We start from the raw sequence: 16,950 nt of genomic DNA, 5'->3' as shown, positions 1-16,950 counted from the left end.
AGCGTGCCGCCCCTGCAGCTCCCATTGGCCATAGTTCCCTGCCAATGGGAGCTGCGGGGGAGATGCTTGGGGCGGGGGCAGCATGTGGAGCCCCATGGCTGACCCTACGAATAGGAGCCAGAGGGGGGAAATGCCGCTGCTTCCAGAAGCCGTGCAAAGCAAAGGGAAAGCAGGGCAAGCCCTGGACCCAGCTCCCTGGCCAACAGGAGCTCAAGGGGCGGATTAAAATGTCTGAAGGGCCGAATGTGGCCCCTGGGCCATAGTGTGCCCACCCCTGCCCTAAGGACAACTAACAACCCTTCTTTACTAGTGTTTGAGGAAAGCAGTCAGTCATGATCGCAATGAGGACCTTTTAGTGTTTTAAAGGGTAGTTAATGACGTTTATTGCTGTTTGCTCAGACCTCTAATCTCACATGATTATACTGTAAATTTCTCTTTACTTGAAGCCACATTTTCTCTTTACTTAGGGCCAAATTCTTTCCTCGCACATACACTTGCAACTTCCTTTAAAATCCAGGTCAGCTGAACATGTGTACCTGAGGGCAGAATTTATACCATGTGTTTTATTGTACCTGTAGCTTACTCTTCCAGTAATACTGGCCAATCTGGACTCTTCACTCGTAAGTGAGTAACTGTTACCTTAACACCATATTTTAAGACAGGCACTTAGTATTATGTTTCATTTCATTGTTAAGATATGAGTTGAGTATGCGAAGAGTAAACAGACTCAGAGCCTTTTTGTAATACCATGTCATCTTGTCTGCCATGCTAAAATTATTATAAAGCCTGCTGGGCAGTCTTCCGACTTACAATTCAAATCAGGTGGATGACAGCAGCAGATACACCTAAGTTCACTCTCATGTGAGTGACATACGTGACACTATTAAATCTGAATCCTAGAGCACTGTCAAATTTCTATTACTGCACCAAAGCTTATTCAAAAGGATTTTTTTAAAGCATAAAATATAAAGATCAACAAAAATAATCAAGCTGGGAGAATAATGGGGCAGAGGGAGGAAAGAAGAAGAAGAAGAACAAAAAAAGATGCAGATGGTTTGCTAGGATCTGTTTTGCTACAATGCAGTCTTTAAGCCATTCAAGGCCATATTTTAGCAATTTGGGCAATATGTTTTCCAGTCATAACTGAGGCCTTCATACATTATTAATTATAAGATTTTGGCATGGGGCAGAAAATACTGACTCAATATGGGAACTATTTATTCTGTTTGATGTAAAATAATTTTCAAGTAAGTTTAGCCAATACTCTAAAGTAGAACTGTGTCTGAGGCCAAACAACTAAATATTATGGCCAGGATGGTAGTATACTTCTCTCCCAGGCATTTGGGACCAAGTCCTATTCAGAATGGATGGCATCTTTTTACTGGCTCAGGCTTGTGTCACTGCTCTTGAGGTGTTCCCCCCAATCAAAGGAAGGGCAGAAGGCAATGGATGAAAAGCATAGGACATGACTTGCATGTAACTTATTTGGTCACTGCCAAGCAGAACGAAAACCAAATCACTTTTGATATCTATTTCTCAGGTAAAACACACAGGACAAAAAAGCAAACTTTGGGCCTGCTCCTGCTGTCACTAGGAATTTTCTCACTGGCTGCAATGAGATCAAGATTGGGACCTCATTGTGTACATCACCAAAAATAGTGAAGGTTTAAAAAGTGACATTTTTTAATTTGGTCACATTCATTACCTAAATTTTGTTCCTGCTGGATGTCATGCCAGCTTTTCAATTTCCAGAATGCAAAATAAGTTCATTGGAACTGTAAGGAATATCAGACTGAATAATCCTGTCTGTGCACAGGTGACTGGGAAACCTTCCTGTATGCAGCAGCCTGTACTCTCAAGGGACCACACTACATAAACCCAACATTTTAACAAGTTCTGGTGCCACTTGTAATAGCAGAAGTCCTTGAATATGACTAGAAATAGAGAAAAATGAATGTAGAAATAGACTGGTCTATAAAATATACTTTGCTGGAAAAGGTGATATTAGTGATGAACCAGCAATGACTGTGAGAATCTACCAATTATCTATCACAGGGAATCTGCATCACAGCCCAGCCAAAGAAAATCTACTCAGGTAAGAGTTATCCAGGTCACACGCTGGTTGAGGAGAAAGGCCATTAATGAAGTGAATGTTTGTGGACAATCAGTAGGTTGATGCACAGCAAGGGAGTTTTGAAACTCTTTTGATTAAAACTGTCAAATGCCTAGCAGGTATGCTATTCCGGTTTCCTGTGTTTCCTGTGTTTCTACAACAGGTAGTGACATATTGGCTGCTGAAAGCTCTCTCTAAGTAATTTTCCATAATTGTTCTCAAACACTGTCAAAGACATAGTTAATTCATAGTAGCTAGTAAATTCCATTACTCAGGAAGATGTCTTCACTCCACTAGTCTACCAAGTCATTGGGAAAGTGTTATGTTAAATCAAAACGATGGGCAGGAGGGAAGTGGGGGGAAGAAGACAAATAAGATTTTGAACAATCTGTACATACACTTACATAGACTCTGTTTTAAGTTAAATGGAGGATGGAGATAAATACCTTCTCTCTCTATGGAAGACTTTCTAATTAACCTATCCCAGGAATACTGAGGTACCTTCTTTTCCCATTTTCTGCCTTCTTCCATGAAGCCCCATATGATTGGAACTGCCTCCCTCCTCTCAAACACACCAAACAACCTGCACCTCATCCTTCAAGACCCTGATTCCCTTGGTACCTTTCCAGTGTTGCATTCTCCAAGGTTATGCAATGTGGCCACACATGAGATCAGCTGCTTGTTAAGGAAACGCAAAAGGGTCAAAAGAAAAGAAAAGCAACAGTCTAATTTGAGCTTGAGGCACCTATATAAATGGCTGTTGCTCCAAAGGCTGAGGAGAGAGGGGTTGCAGATGTAATCCAAGTCAATTCATCCTGAACCAGATGAAGTGTCAGGTTATTAATCTACAATCAGTAATGACAGTTGTGCTACTAATGCAGTTCTCTCAAGAAGATAAGCCAACTCCCAACACCATTGTAGTCTGTTCCAGGGGCTGCAGAGTGCAATTAAAGTGTTTGCGGGGGAAGGGGGCACAGATTCCCTGCCAACCTGACCCTCCTCTTCCACCTTTCAGGTGCCCAGCCCTGCAGCAGCTTAACCCATCCTTATTAGTCCCTGTACCTACCTACTACAAATCTGAGCAAGTGGTGTGGTGACTTGATGCATGGGGTCACAGAGCCACTCAAGTTTGGCTTGACTGCCCCTCCATCAGAGACAACGCGTAACTGTTGATAGTGGTGGGGGGACCACACAAATTAAAGGTTCTGGTGGTATGCAACGGCCAGAGAAGGGCATATAAACCCTGGCCTAAGGGGCGGACAAGCCAAATTTGAGTGAGTAGCATTGTGACCTGGTGCCTGGGGTTGCCACGCCACTCAGGTTTGGCTTGGCCAAAAAGTGGTTGGCTCATGGCCTGGGTACCCCCCACTGGCTCCACAGCCTGTGGTCTGTTCAACACTGGTTTGCTATACCATACTATTACAACCTAGCCAGGTTCTCCTCTCTGGATAGACCAGTCTGTTCGTGAACCCAACTGATGAATCCCCCATAGTTATAATAACCCTGCTGGTTCTGGGCAGAGGCTGGCCACTGTTCGTAGCTCTGGGTCTCACAGGCATGATCTTAGGTGTAGACCATGTGTATGATATCCTTCTTGGGCAATGGGCGTCTTGCAGTTGGGCCTTCTTAAACCTCAGAACTAGGGCCTCAGCCCACCCATCCCAAGACCTCAGTTGCTTAGACAAGATTCCCCAGAGTCCACCTGGCTGTGTGAACTCCAGTTTCTAGTTAAATCCATCAAGACCAAGGTGGCTGGAAAGCAAGGAACACAGACTTAACAAAGGAATTTGTTTAACTATACACTTTACTCTTAACAGGGCACACGACAGAGTTACAGATCTTTGGAAAATAACTAAATCCTGAACATAGCCTGTTCCGCCCTATCCCCCTGGTCTGATCTCATGCCTCCTGTTTGTCCTGGGTTTGAGCAACATCCTTAGGATAAGCAGCCCTGCCTGCCTTCATTATCCTGGTCTTCTTTCCTGTGCTTGTGGTCTGGCCTTTTGCTTAGTGAAGCATCCCTCTTTTAAAACAGTCTCTGTCCCCTTTTTGCTCATGTGCTTCAGATGGGAGATTTTTGGGGTCCACTTCCCCACGCGCGGTTGGCTTCTGTGTAGAGATTAATTAAAGGTCAATGGCCCTACCACTAGAAAAGAGTTATTCAGCTTTGATGGCCCTTTATTGCTTTGTCATAATTTCTCAGACATAAGTGTCAAGCCCCTGCTATAAAATGGATACTCTAATCCACAAAGGAAGTTGCAATACAAAATATGAGTCCCTGAAACAAATTGAGATTCATAAAACAAAATGGAATTCACAATCAGACACAGACATATCCCCAACCGGTCACAAATACCATACAGTGACAGGACAAAATTCTGCCCTTGGAACGCTCAGGTACAGAGAGGTTGCACTGCAAATTTGACTCCCAGGGAGAAATTCTATCTGGCTCAGGCCCTTGTTCCTGCCTGGGCTCCCAAAATGCACATGCCAGAGCAGTAGCAGCACCACCCCATGAGAGGGCTTAATGTGCTCCTTGCTCTTTGCTCAGCCAGCTCTGTGAATTGGTACAGAAAGGGTGGTGGGTGATGTTCCCAGCCTAACACTCCCCCTTTGGGACAGCAGCTAGATGGAAGCAGGGGCTGCACTCCCCAATGGAATGCTGGCCAACTTGTGCAGAGGAGAAGGGAGAGTGAGGAAGAGCAAGGCTCCCTCCCTTATGCTCAAATAAATTTGTTAGTCTCTAAGGTGCCACAAGTCCTCCTTTTCTTTTTGAGAAACAGGCAAGAATCCAGCCTTTGCTCTTTCCTGAGAACTGTGATGCAAAATACTTTACAGAACTCAAATGTATTGAAGAGACCAGACAGCATATGGTATATATTGCTGTCTGCCTCTCTCCCTGATCCATCTCCTTAATGAATAAATAAATAAATAAATTAAAATAATAAAAGGGGTTCACCAGTATAACCTATGGTGTAGCTGTAAAGGAGAAAATTCACACACCAGCATGGCATATGGAAGGAAAGCTCTTGTGGCTGGTAGAAAGAGAAGGAATTTTTGAGAAGTCACACTTTCTTGAACTGTATTTGTAATTTTTTGGTACACTGAAAACATACCCACAAACCTTCTAATATAAATTTCAGTTAATGTGGAGTTACTTTGGGTTAACTTCTGTAACTCTCTCCCGGTACTATGATTATGGTAATTTCATTTTTGGGAGAAGATAAGAGTACACTTAACAAAATAACATCAGGCGTTTAACAGCTATGGTACCTCATGTTCATCAGGCTGTTCAGTTTGTGGGCAATATGATAAATGGTCAGCTCTTTCAGAAGATTTTTCTCAAAACATTCCTTCCACAACTAAGAAATTTTTGACAAAATGGCCATTCTTTCCAGAGCACTGGACTCACTGCTCCTGCACAAACTACTGAGAGTCTTGTAAAGTGTATTTGGAATTTAATACGGTCTGGGTGTTTTCTGTGCTGCAGCTGAACTGGTATAATCACTTAGCCAGGGAATTCAGATACTGAGCTCTCTGGAAAATGTGGTGCCAACTACTGATTGGTCCAACTAGGAGAGATTCATGCCCAAATTAACTGACTGCGTAGCCAGATATAGTATCTGGATTCAGACTGTTCTACTTCAGAGCAATAGCATAGTCAGCAATCTATTTGAGGATTGCTTACTCCACTCCAGGATTTAGACAGGCCCTGAGTATCAAGGCAGTCTTTGAGCTACAAAGCAAGGGAGCTACAGCAGTGGTTTTCGAACTTTTTTTCTAGCGACCCAGTTGAAGAAAATTGTTGATGCCCGCGACCCAACAGAGCTGGGGACGAGGGGTTTGGGGGGTGGGAGGGGCTCAGCGCTGGTGCAGAGGGTTGGGGTGCGGGGGTGAGGGCTGTGGGGTGGGGCCAGGAATGAGGGGTTATGGGTGTGGGAGGGGTCTCTGGGGCAGGGTTGCAGGAGGGTGTCAGAGCTCTGGGCTGGGGGTGCAGGCTCTGGGGTGGGGATGGGGATGAGGGTTTTGGAGATGCAGTAAGGGGCTCTGAGTTTGGGGGGGGGGGGGATCAGAGCTGGGACAGGGGGTTGGGCCGCATGATCACCTCGGGTAGCTCCCGGCCAGCGGCGCAGCAGGGGTGCTAAGGCAGGCTTCCTGCCTGTCCTGGCACCGCAGAACACGCTGCGCCCCAGCAGCAGCCAGCATCAGGTCCGGATCCTAGACCGAGGCGCGCAAGCAGCTCCGCGCAGCTCTTGCCCACAGGCACTGCCCTCTCAGATCCCATTCGCAGGGTATCGGCCAATGGGAGTGCGAAGCCGGTGCTCGGGGTGGGGGTAGCGCACAGAGCCCTGTGGGGCCCCCCACCTCAGCCTAGGAGCTGGACCTGCTGCTGGCCGCTTCTGGGGCACCGCATGCTGTCAGAACACGTAGGGACTAGCCTGCCTTAGCCGGGCAGCACCGCCGACGGGACTTTTAATGGCCGGTCGGCGGTGCTAACCAGAGCGGCTGCCGCGATCCAGTGCCTTACATTCCAAGACCCAGTACTGGGTCGCGACACGCAGTTTTCAAACCACTGACCTAACAGACCCATTTCCAATCACAAATGGGGTGAAGCAACAATGTGTCCTTGCTCCTAGCCCTTTTGGTGTATTCTTAGCTGTGATGTTAGAAGAAGTCACTCATAGCTCTTCAAATGGCATCACATCTATCAAAACAAGTCTTGTATTACAAATTAAACTCCGCCATTATAACCACTGAGGGTATATTAAACATTTCAAAGGCACCCTGACACAAAATCTGTGCAAAACCAACATTTCTGACTCGACCATTGAGCAACTGGTGATGGATCTTATTCCATGACACCATGTCTTAAGGGTGGGTGTCCACACTTTTGAGAAGAATCGCACTGAGCTGCTGGAAACACTGCGTCAGGCATGGAAACAACATGCAGTTCAATCAACACAACTAGGCAAATGGCTCTTTGGCCAGTGCTATCAACATTGTTCTTCCTGAATTGTTCTATGGAGTCATGCAATGTCCCATGAGTACAAACTCTGATTGTCCATGTTGTCCTTGAAATCAAGGTGACTAGCTTCATTATCATCATTACTCCTTCCCTGCTCTGGTCCAACTCTGCTTTCTGGTGCAGGGGATGCAGTGTGGAGCCCCCTTATAAGCACTGCTGTCAATGATATATTCTCTTGTTCCTTGGGTGATAATGCAACAAAGACCATGACTTCCTGAACAATGCACAGGGGCACAAGGGAAAAGGCTCCTGATGCTCCTTCCTTCCTTCGTCGGACATGCATCCGATGAAGTGGGTATTCACTCACAAAAGCTTATGCTCCAACACGTCTGTTAGTCTATAAGGTGCCACAGGACTATTTGCCACTTCCCTCCTTTTGTACAGCACTGCAGGACTAGTTACTATCTAGCCCTGCAACACAGTATTAGGCATCCTTATAACTGAAGTGCCTGGCAGTGTGCTGTTCCAGTGCCATGTGGATGACAGGTTTGGAGACACATGCTGTCGGTCTCTAGCTTTCTAGACAGTAAAAAGCCGAAGGAGGAGTTCCTCCTGCTGACCAATTCAGGCAGCCTTTGGCATTCACTTCAAAGAGAAGTGAATACCCATAATAATCTGCCTGGCATTGCAGTGGATGTTGTCAAAAAGGGAAGAGGATGGGGAATCAGTGGAAACAAAAAGAAAAATAAATGCAGTATCCTGAGATTACAACATTGTCAAAATGCCTGCTTCTTCGGTGGGTATTTGCTAAAGCTGCCAAAATCTTTATAGGCTTCAAAGGGGTGCAGCATATTGAATTATTCATTGTATTTGTACATACTTCTGAAGTAAACCTCCTTTTAACTGTATCCCAAAGGATTCTAGAGATCCACTGTCACATTTCCTGCAACCCTTCCTGAGAAATATCTTACTGCACATGCTCAGCTTCCAAACCGCCCTTTCAGAATGGGAAGAGAGACTGGTTTTATATTGCTAGTCATTATAATACCTCTCCTGCTGGTCCTCTCACTTATGATAGAAAATTGAGCATTTAGACATTGTGTGTGCTTTCAATACATAGGGCTAATGACCAGGCTGTGCACTGGGTATACTCACAGGGAATGGAGAAAAGGAATCCTTCCCTTTGGACTGTTGCTGCAGCGCCAGGACTTTAGGAGCCCAGCAGCCAGTGAGCTCCCCCCCCAAGGACAAAATACTGGTGGATCTGCATCTGGATCCTCCCCCATGCTGCTTCTCCCTTGTTCAGGCTCCCCATACCTTCCCTTTTCTGAATTAGAACTGCAGAATTCTGCTGGTCCCTCTGCACCCATGAAGGTGACATCTGGGATGAACCCCATGGGAAACATGACCTTGGCTTGGTTTCCCCTACACTTCATGACAAGGTGAAAAGTTTCTGAAGTTCAACACTCTTACACAACCATTCAGCTCATAAAGAGAGAATGGAAACAGGACACTTTCTTTGTGTGACCCTTTCAGACCTTTCCCACTGACAGCTCTTCTAATAACTTCCATCTCCAAGGGATTTTAGAAAGGCTGGCTTGCCATTTTTTCTCTGCAAGACTGACAAAAATAATCAGAGGAAAAGAAATTGGGAAAATGAAATGCTTCTGAAATGACAAGGCAAGGGAAGATTCAAATGAAAACTGAGTCACATTGTGCTTTATGAAACAAAGAACCCTTCTTAAACATCAACTGCTCAGCTCCCCATTCAATTGCTGAAGGAAAGAGAATTGTTACTTTTTCAAATGCTAGCCTTCACCTCCTAAAACGAAGGGGAGGGGAAAAACAAACACTCTTAACTAGAAACCTCCTAGAACTCTGTATTTCTTCACTGCTGGGTGTGTCTCTCCAGCAGGGCAGCTGCAGAGACAGGAATGACTGGAAAGAGCCAGCCAGCCAGCAGCTGCTGTCAAGCTGAAAGGAGATTTGAGGGACCTGCCAAAAGAATTCCACTCCCTTTCACCCAAACCCTTTTCACCTCATTTTGGTCGCCTAGCAGCAAGCGCATACACTTACTCAGCATTTTTTTCCTTAGACAGGTTGCATTAAAAAAAGCAAAAGCAGCAGTGAAGGATTAGGATAGGAATAACAATGTGTCAACAATGAAGCCCCTCAGGGGTTTGCTACACTTCATCATCCTGCTAGGCCTCAGTACTGCTATGACTGCTGACAGGAAGTTCATAAAGTTCCTGTCTATTAAGGCTACAAGCTATAGATTGCAAAGATACATTTTTTTTTCTTTACACTTTATCTTCTAGGGCAGTGGTGCCCAAACTTTTCCTGTCATGCCTCCCCTTACCAGTAATGGGATCTGTCTGCGCCCTCCCTCCATTACTGCACAGTTGGCTCAGAAGAGACGCACAAGCTGGGGGCAGAACTGCGGACGGGGGAGGAGCTGGGGGTGGAGAGGGAATGAGGGCAGAGCTGGGCTGCAGGTGGACCAGTGGGTGGAATGGAGCTCTGACTGGGGCCAGCTGGGCTGGGGTCAGAACGGAGCTGCAGCTGGGGGCAGGGTACAGCTCTGTCTGGGGCTGGGGTTGGGTTGGGAGTGGAGTGGAATTGCGGATGGGGGTGGAGCAGACTGCTCAGTGTGGAGGATACACCTAGTGCTTCATCATACTTGTATTCACATGTGAAGAAGCATATGACGGCTCCCTGCTGCTTGCCACACATGCACTTGCAGCATCAAAGGGACTTATATGAGGTGTGAGAGTAGAATTTGGGTACAAGATGTTTGCAGAATTAGGTCTAAACTTTAAGGGCCAAATTCAGTACTGGCATATGCAGGTAAAATTCAACTGGCTTCAGTGGAGTTGTCTCTGCTTTGTGGCCCCAATTCAGCAAGGTTCTTAAGTATATGCCTAACTATAAACATGTGAGTAGTTCTACTGAAGGCATTGGAACTATTCAGATGCTTAAAATTTGGCATGTGTTTAAGGGCTTTGCTGGATCCAGGCCTATAACAGGATTGCATTTTGATCTTTGATTTTTATTCTTGTTTTTTACAAATGTAGCTAGACGGTGTTATGCAAAGTTTCAAAGTGTTTTGATGCAACCTTAAAAAAAATGTTTAAATATGTTCATACAAATTTGCAGAAAAAAAGATGAAAGGAGTTGTAAACACTAGTGAAGCAAATTAGCATGTTTTATTAGAAAGGGTATTTGCAAATTCTCTTATGCTATATTTGTCCAGTTCTACTCTTTACATCATATAGTTAAAATAGGTGTCCTTTCTCACTATGTCAGCAATCCTTCCTGTGCTGGTACAGAACACCAGTATTTGATAGCAGAACCTGTAACTTTGAGCCAAAATCTGCATTAACAGCTACGCATGGGAAATCCCCAAATAGAGGACAATTGTTGATTCTTTGCAATTCATCTGTAGATACTATTGTTACAGTGATAACTTAAATAAGACTCCAAGAAAGAAGAACTCCAGACTGGAGATGTCCCAAAGTTTTGATGGCAGAAATACATGGTAAAATATTCTGGAAGGACCTTGAACTTCTTATTCCTTTTATCAGTAATGCTCCTAGCCACTTTGAGGCTAACAGAGAAAAAAGAGGTAATCACTATTCATTACATTTTTGCCACATATTGGCAAGGAGAAACGAACCAGCTTGCTGTTAATTTGTGGCTTTGAGGAAACTTTCCATCTGTCCAAAAATAAGTTAGGTCCTACATGGGCAGGCGAACATCCCTTTCTGGTAACATCTGCTTTGATAATCCAGATCTCTGTTTCCCTCTTAAAAGCTTCAAAGACATGATGACTCTTTTGCTCCTTGCTCCCCACAATATGTTCTAAACATTCCAGTCTATTGTCAGCACTAACACATCTTCCCTCATTAATTCACCTCCCTAGGTAAAAAAAAAATGTAGAGATCAATGTTGTTCACTTAGTTGTGGCAAGACAGTCAGAGGCCAGATTCTGCCACAGACTAGGGGCGTTTACATAAGGAATTTTGATTTGAGATCCTCTTTGCTACTTGCACCAATCACTATAAAAGAAATATCTAATATCAAAATAAGGACTTTCAAAATTATATTGTGATAGTGACTATCACAAGCAAACAAACACTGGTACAATTTACAGTATACTAATAAAACACTAGAAATATTATGCCAATTGGTGTCAATACCGTAAGAGAAAACATACTTCTATTTGCTGCCAAGAAATGTGATACTGTATTTAGAATACAGTATAAACAAATGTTACCCTGAAATAACCACATGTGTTTAGGCACAAAGCCCCAGTCAAGAAGACTGTAGTCATGAAATAATAATTAAAGCAACAGATTTCTAAGATTTTTCTTTGGTGAAAGTGCATCTTTTTTTGACATGTTTGGAACTCTGACTGCCCATATACAAGGCCATTATATGACCATAATATCCTCAATAAAACGTACTCAATTCACACTGTGTTCCCTAAGGAAGTTGATTAATATACTGTGTAAAACATAACATCATCAGCAGAGTACTCCCTAACAGAAGGAACACATCCTTTGCAATTGTTAAAACTGTTTATTTCCTTAAAGCAGCGCAAAGGAAGCTACATATCTATTTGTACTGTATGAGTCATTATAAAACTGAGCCTTAAAAATAAGAATACACAAAATGTAAAAGAACAAAAAAAACAAAAAACAAAAAACCTCACTGCCCCTGGAAAAATTACCAGCCAGACCACATTCATGTGAGATGTAACTCAAAGTTGTACTGTAATCAAAGGACAAAATGCCACCAGTAACAAAATTTGGCCCCAAACCTCTAAGACAGACTGTTGGGAACAAGTTCTGGGAGTTTTGCCATTGTCTTTAATGGGACCAAGATTTGGCCCACAGTATTAAACTAGAGCCAAATTCTGCTTTTACTCAAATCAGTGAAAATTCAGCTGAGATCAACAGAGTTACTTTGGATTTACACAGTTGCAAAAGAGCAGAATTTGATCCCTACTCTCTGCCGTTATAGCTATTGTGTATTTAGTTATGAAACTGTCAGGACTTCTTTTTCTGTATACTGCACCTTTACATTTCTAAGGGCTGCTAGATGCAGAAATAAGTAGCCACTTTGCGTTCTGTTCAGTGCAGTTTGTGAAAAGAAACACAAACATCGTGTACTCGCTAAGACTATTTTCTTTTTTTGTTCTCTTTATCGAAAAGAAAAATTAATTCTGCCTGTACTTGTTTGCTGTTTGTGCAGAGAAAAAAACATAATTTGATGCATCAAATGAAAAATGTTTGCAGAAAGAGTAACAGTACCTGTCGCAGGAGCTCCTCCTGGCGCATCCTAATTCTCTCCCTTTCCATTTGGATCCTTTGAAGCCTCAGCTTCTGTTGCTGCTGTTGCTGGGTAGTCAGTGCATTGGGCATGTTCAACAACCCACCCTGGGGGTTCTGGGTAGGATGGCTCTGCTGGGACATGGCTGTACTTGGTGTCATTTGTTGCTGGTGTTGGTGATTCATTACTATGAAAGAAAACGATTAGACCTGTTACGTTAGTGTCTGAATTCTACTTTAAGACAACAGAGGGCACAGTACATATGTTCTCCATCTGCATTCAGTGTACAGTTATTGTTCACACATAGATAAATAGCAACTACTCCCTCTGATGAGATTTGACATAAGTAATTATTTAATAATTAGTTGTCACTGTTTAAGATTCAAAACCAAAAGTTCAGTTTAGGGTAAACCCTGATATGTTCCAATACTTATCTAATGTTATATAGTAAAGTATATAGATTTTTAAAATTCAATACATTCCCTTGTACGTGACTAAGTCTACAGCATGTAAATAACCTGGCTGAAATATTTTCATTATTTAGATGTTTATTTTATTGACGAACCTAACTGAATTTTTGTATAATGAGTCAGTGGTCTTGACAGTTTTGTAACAGTGGTGTTTTTCCACAACTGGTGGAAAAAGAACTTCTGTACATCATTAGAGGAGATAATGCTTTCCCATGAGTTAGGGGGCTAGCCTGTGATGCAGGAGACCCAGGTTCAATTCCCTGCCTTACTACAGACTTCCAGTGTGACCTTGGAGAAATGACTTAGGCCCAGATCCTCACATGTGTTTAGTTCCTAACTCCCATTGATTTCAAGCCTTACTCTCTCTCAGCCTCATCCGTAAAAGAGGAAATAATAGCTTTTCCCTACATCACAGGAGCATTGTAATGATAAAACACATTAAAGATTGTGAGGCACACTGATACTAAGGTAACGGGGGCCATAAAGTACCATAGAGAGAGGGAGTGTTATATGATGAGAACCAATGACAAGCGTGGCTCTTAGAAGTAACAAAATTAGTTCAACAGAGGATGATACCAGATACCAACAAGAGTTGCAATGAAACTAGATAGCCTTTTAGTGCGTTTATTAAAGCTCTTACAGTTCACATTTCAAGGTAGGTGAAACAGTAATAAATATGGTGCAAACAGAGTTAATCTGAATCATGAGGACTTTCATAAATAAAAAAACAAAGAAATAGTAATAAATACAGATCAGCTGGCCGTTGCCCACTTTTCCTGACAGATGTTTTTGTGCCTTTTGAACAAAGAGTACCTCTTTTTTCCCACATGGCATCAGCCATTTTGTTTTTTGGCTGCAGTCAGTGGAAAGTTAGCCATCTGTGCTTACAGTATGAGAACTGTTATGAATAGAAAAACAGTGTAATTTACAAGTTGCTGGTACATTAAACCAATCTCTTTAGCAAAATTAGGAGGGAAAACACACCTTGCATTGAGAGAATATACCAGGAATAAACTGGATTCCATGTGCCTTTCAAAATGCAGACTTTAAAAAGTTTTTACTAAACAGAATAGCCCAAATTCATCACTGGTGTAACTACATAAGGTTAACTGAATCAGATAAGACTGACTTTCAAGTTCACAATTTAAGTCCCGGTGTACACTAAAAACTTATGTTGGTATAGCTATGTAGCTCCAAGTTGTCGAAAATCCACACCCCTGAACAACATAGTTATACCGACATAATCCCTTGTGTAGACAGTGCTATGTTGATGGGAGGGGAGGTGGAGATCTATGCAGATGGGAGCAGCTCTCCCGTCAGTATAGGTAGCATCTTCATTAAACTCTATAGTGGTGCAGCTTCATCGATGAAGCACTGTAAGTGTAGACTAGCCCTTAGACTCTTTTCAAAATGAAAAGTATAATAAATTAGAGATTACAAAGACTAATTTAGATCTGTTTACAACAGAGGCACATGTAAATCTTTTAAGATTTTTGGATTGTATGTACAGAGTGTCTGATATAGTTAATGTCTTACAAAGAAGATCTAGATACTCCTCAGCAAACTTTATTAACATTTGAAATCTTATCTGTGGGAGCATTCAGATTTGGAGTAGACTCATCAAACCGCGCCCTTGATGGAGTATTCAAAACATTTGTCTTTGGAGGATAGCTCTGCAGATGGAAGGTGAGGAGGGGAAGCTTTTTTCAACTAAAATTGATTTAACTCCACTGAAGCTAACTGAATGCTTCCCAAACAACACCAGAAATAGACTGGTCAGAGTGTTAGGCTGTGTCTACACTGCCACTTTCAGTGCTAAAACTTTAGTCGTTCAGAAGTGTGAAAAAACGTCCCCCTGAGCAACAAAAGTTTTAGCGCTGAAAAGTGCCAGTAGAGACAGCGCTTCATCGCTGGGAGTGTGGCTACTACCGCTCTTTCGGGGTGATTCTTTTTTTTAATCACCAGGAGAGCTCTCCCTTGGTGATAAAGCTTGTCTACACTGCCCACGTAGGTAGGGAAGCCTGCACTACTGTTTGTGCTCCATATTATCCATGGGTGGAATACTTCAGTTTCCAGTGTTGTCAATCCAATACTTTTCATGAGCACTAAAACAGTGCACTTAATTTCCCCTGTCCCCACAAAAACAAAACAAAAAGCCAACCAATGAACCAAAATAACAACAACTAACAATAAAGTTCTCCACATGCATTGTCTGAATCCAGATTGGATAATGGTTGGCAGCCACAAAGTTCCTTAAAAGTTTATTGACCTTCTCTGGCTGTTCCATTGCCAGTCTTTTAAGTAAGGAATAACCCAAATAGACAAGCTTCCCTCTCCAAACAAGAACACCCCTAATCTCAGAACACTGTCTTACAAGGAAAATGTTAAAGAAGTTTTTCCTTCCAAAGGAGCAGGGATTTTTATCTCTTATCTTTTTCTCATTGTTGCTCCTATCACAAAGAAAGCCAAAATTTTAACTGGTTTCTCTTCCTGTCTTCAGACCAGGATGAGTTTATATTATGTGGATGTCTGACCTTCAGCGTATCTGGTCTTTCAGTATTGTAGATAACAATAAAGATAGAATGAGCAACAGGGACTATTGCAAAACAGCAAGCACTGCTCAAACTATGTTTCTGAGGCCATGTCTACACTACACAGTTTTGTCGAGGCAAGTTACCCAGACGATCAGAAACCGGTTTAATTACATCACTTGTATGTGTCCACAGTTGGTGCTCTTGCATCAACAGTGAGAGCAGTGCACTGTGGGTAGCTATCCCACCGTGCTACTTGCCACCTTCTGCAGCTAGAAGCTGTGGGAAGGTGGAGTGGATCACAGTGCATCATGCATGCAAGCTCAACGTCCTATGATGCAGTTTTTTTCTGTCCCAGCATTCCAGGGGCTTTCGACTGTGTTTCATGGCATTTTTCCACGGCCCCTGCTTACTGTGTTCTAGCCATCGCTGTCTGAAAGGATGGACCCTGCACTGTTCTCTACTGTTGTGGTCACTTTTATGAACATGTCACAGATGGTCATGCAGTAAATCATGAGCACCCAATCTCTGAACAGGAATCAGAGTTGCTGTGTGCAATGGAAAGAAACAACACCAGATTACTTCTGGCATTCAGGGAGCAGCTGAACACAGTGGAACATTAGTTTTGGGCTGGGGAAACAAGCACCAAGTGGTGACATCATTATGCAGGTCTGGGATGACAAGCAGTGGCTGCAGAACTTTCTGATGTGGAAAGCCACCTTCTTGGAACTGTGTGCAGAACTAGCCCCAGCACTGCAGTGCAAAGACACCAAAATGAGGTCTGCCTTCTCGGTGGAGAAGCATGTGGCGATCGCTGTGTGGAAGCTGGCGACTCTAGACTACTACCGATCAGTCATAAATCAGTTGTGTCAGGAAGTCAACTGTTGGGGCTGTGTTAACGCAAGTGTGCAGGGTCATTAATCACATGGACTACGAAGGACTGTGACTCTTGGCTATGTGTGGAAAACAGTGGATGGCTTTGGGGCAATAGATGGCTGACGTATTCCAATTTTGGCCCCGGACCATCTTGCGATGGAGTACATCAATACAAAGGGATACTTCTCTATGGCACTGCAGGATAACCGTGGGTGTTTCACTGACATCAACACGGGGTGGTCCAGGAAGGTGCATGACACATCCATCTTCAGGAACACTAGCATGTATAGAAAGCTCCAAGCAGGAACTTTCTTTCCAGACCAGAAGATTCCAGTGGGGGGATGTTGAAATGCCCACAGTGATCCTGGGAGACCCAGCACACCCCTTACTCCCATGGCTCATGAAGCCTTATATGGGAAACCTGGACAACAGCAAGAAATGCTTCAACAATAGGCTGAACAGGTGCAGAATGACTGTAGAATGCACCTTTGGCATATTAAAAGCATGCTAGTGCTGCCTTTATGGCAGGTTAGACCTAAATAAGGAAAATATTCCCATGGTCATAGCAGCCTGCTGAGTGCTCCATAGTATTTGTGAGGCTAAGAGTGAAAAATTTTCCCCAGGGTGGAATGTGGAGGTGGATCACCTGGCTGCTGAATT

At 43.4% G+C, this 16,950-nt stretch overlaps 1 protein-coding gene across 1 annotated transcript in view; it reads right to left on the bottom strand.

The window, feature by feature from the left end:
• WWTR1 (WW domain containing transcription regulator 1) overlaps positions 1-16,950 on the bottom strand; it is a 120,700-nt gene that overhangs the window by 14,320 nt on the left and 89,430 nt on the right. Inside the window, exon 3 of the mRNA XM_048864732.2 lies at positions 12,395-12,600. Coding sequence (XP_048720689.1) covers positions 12,395-12,600 — 206 coding nt within the window. The remainder of the gene's footprint in view (positions 1-12,394; positions 12,601-16,950) is intronic.

This window comes from Caretta caretta, chromosome 9 (genome assembly GCF_965140235.1).
Source record: "Caretta caretta isolate rCarCar2 chromosome 9, rCarCar1.hap1, whole genome shotgun sequence".
Classification (NCBI taxonomy): Eukaryota; Metazoa; Chordata; order Testudines; family Cheloniidae; genus Caretta; species Caretta caretta.
Note: the sequence above shows the minus strand (reverse complement) of the source record. Positions and strands in the feature narration are given on the sequence as shown.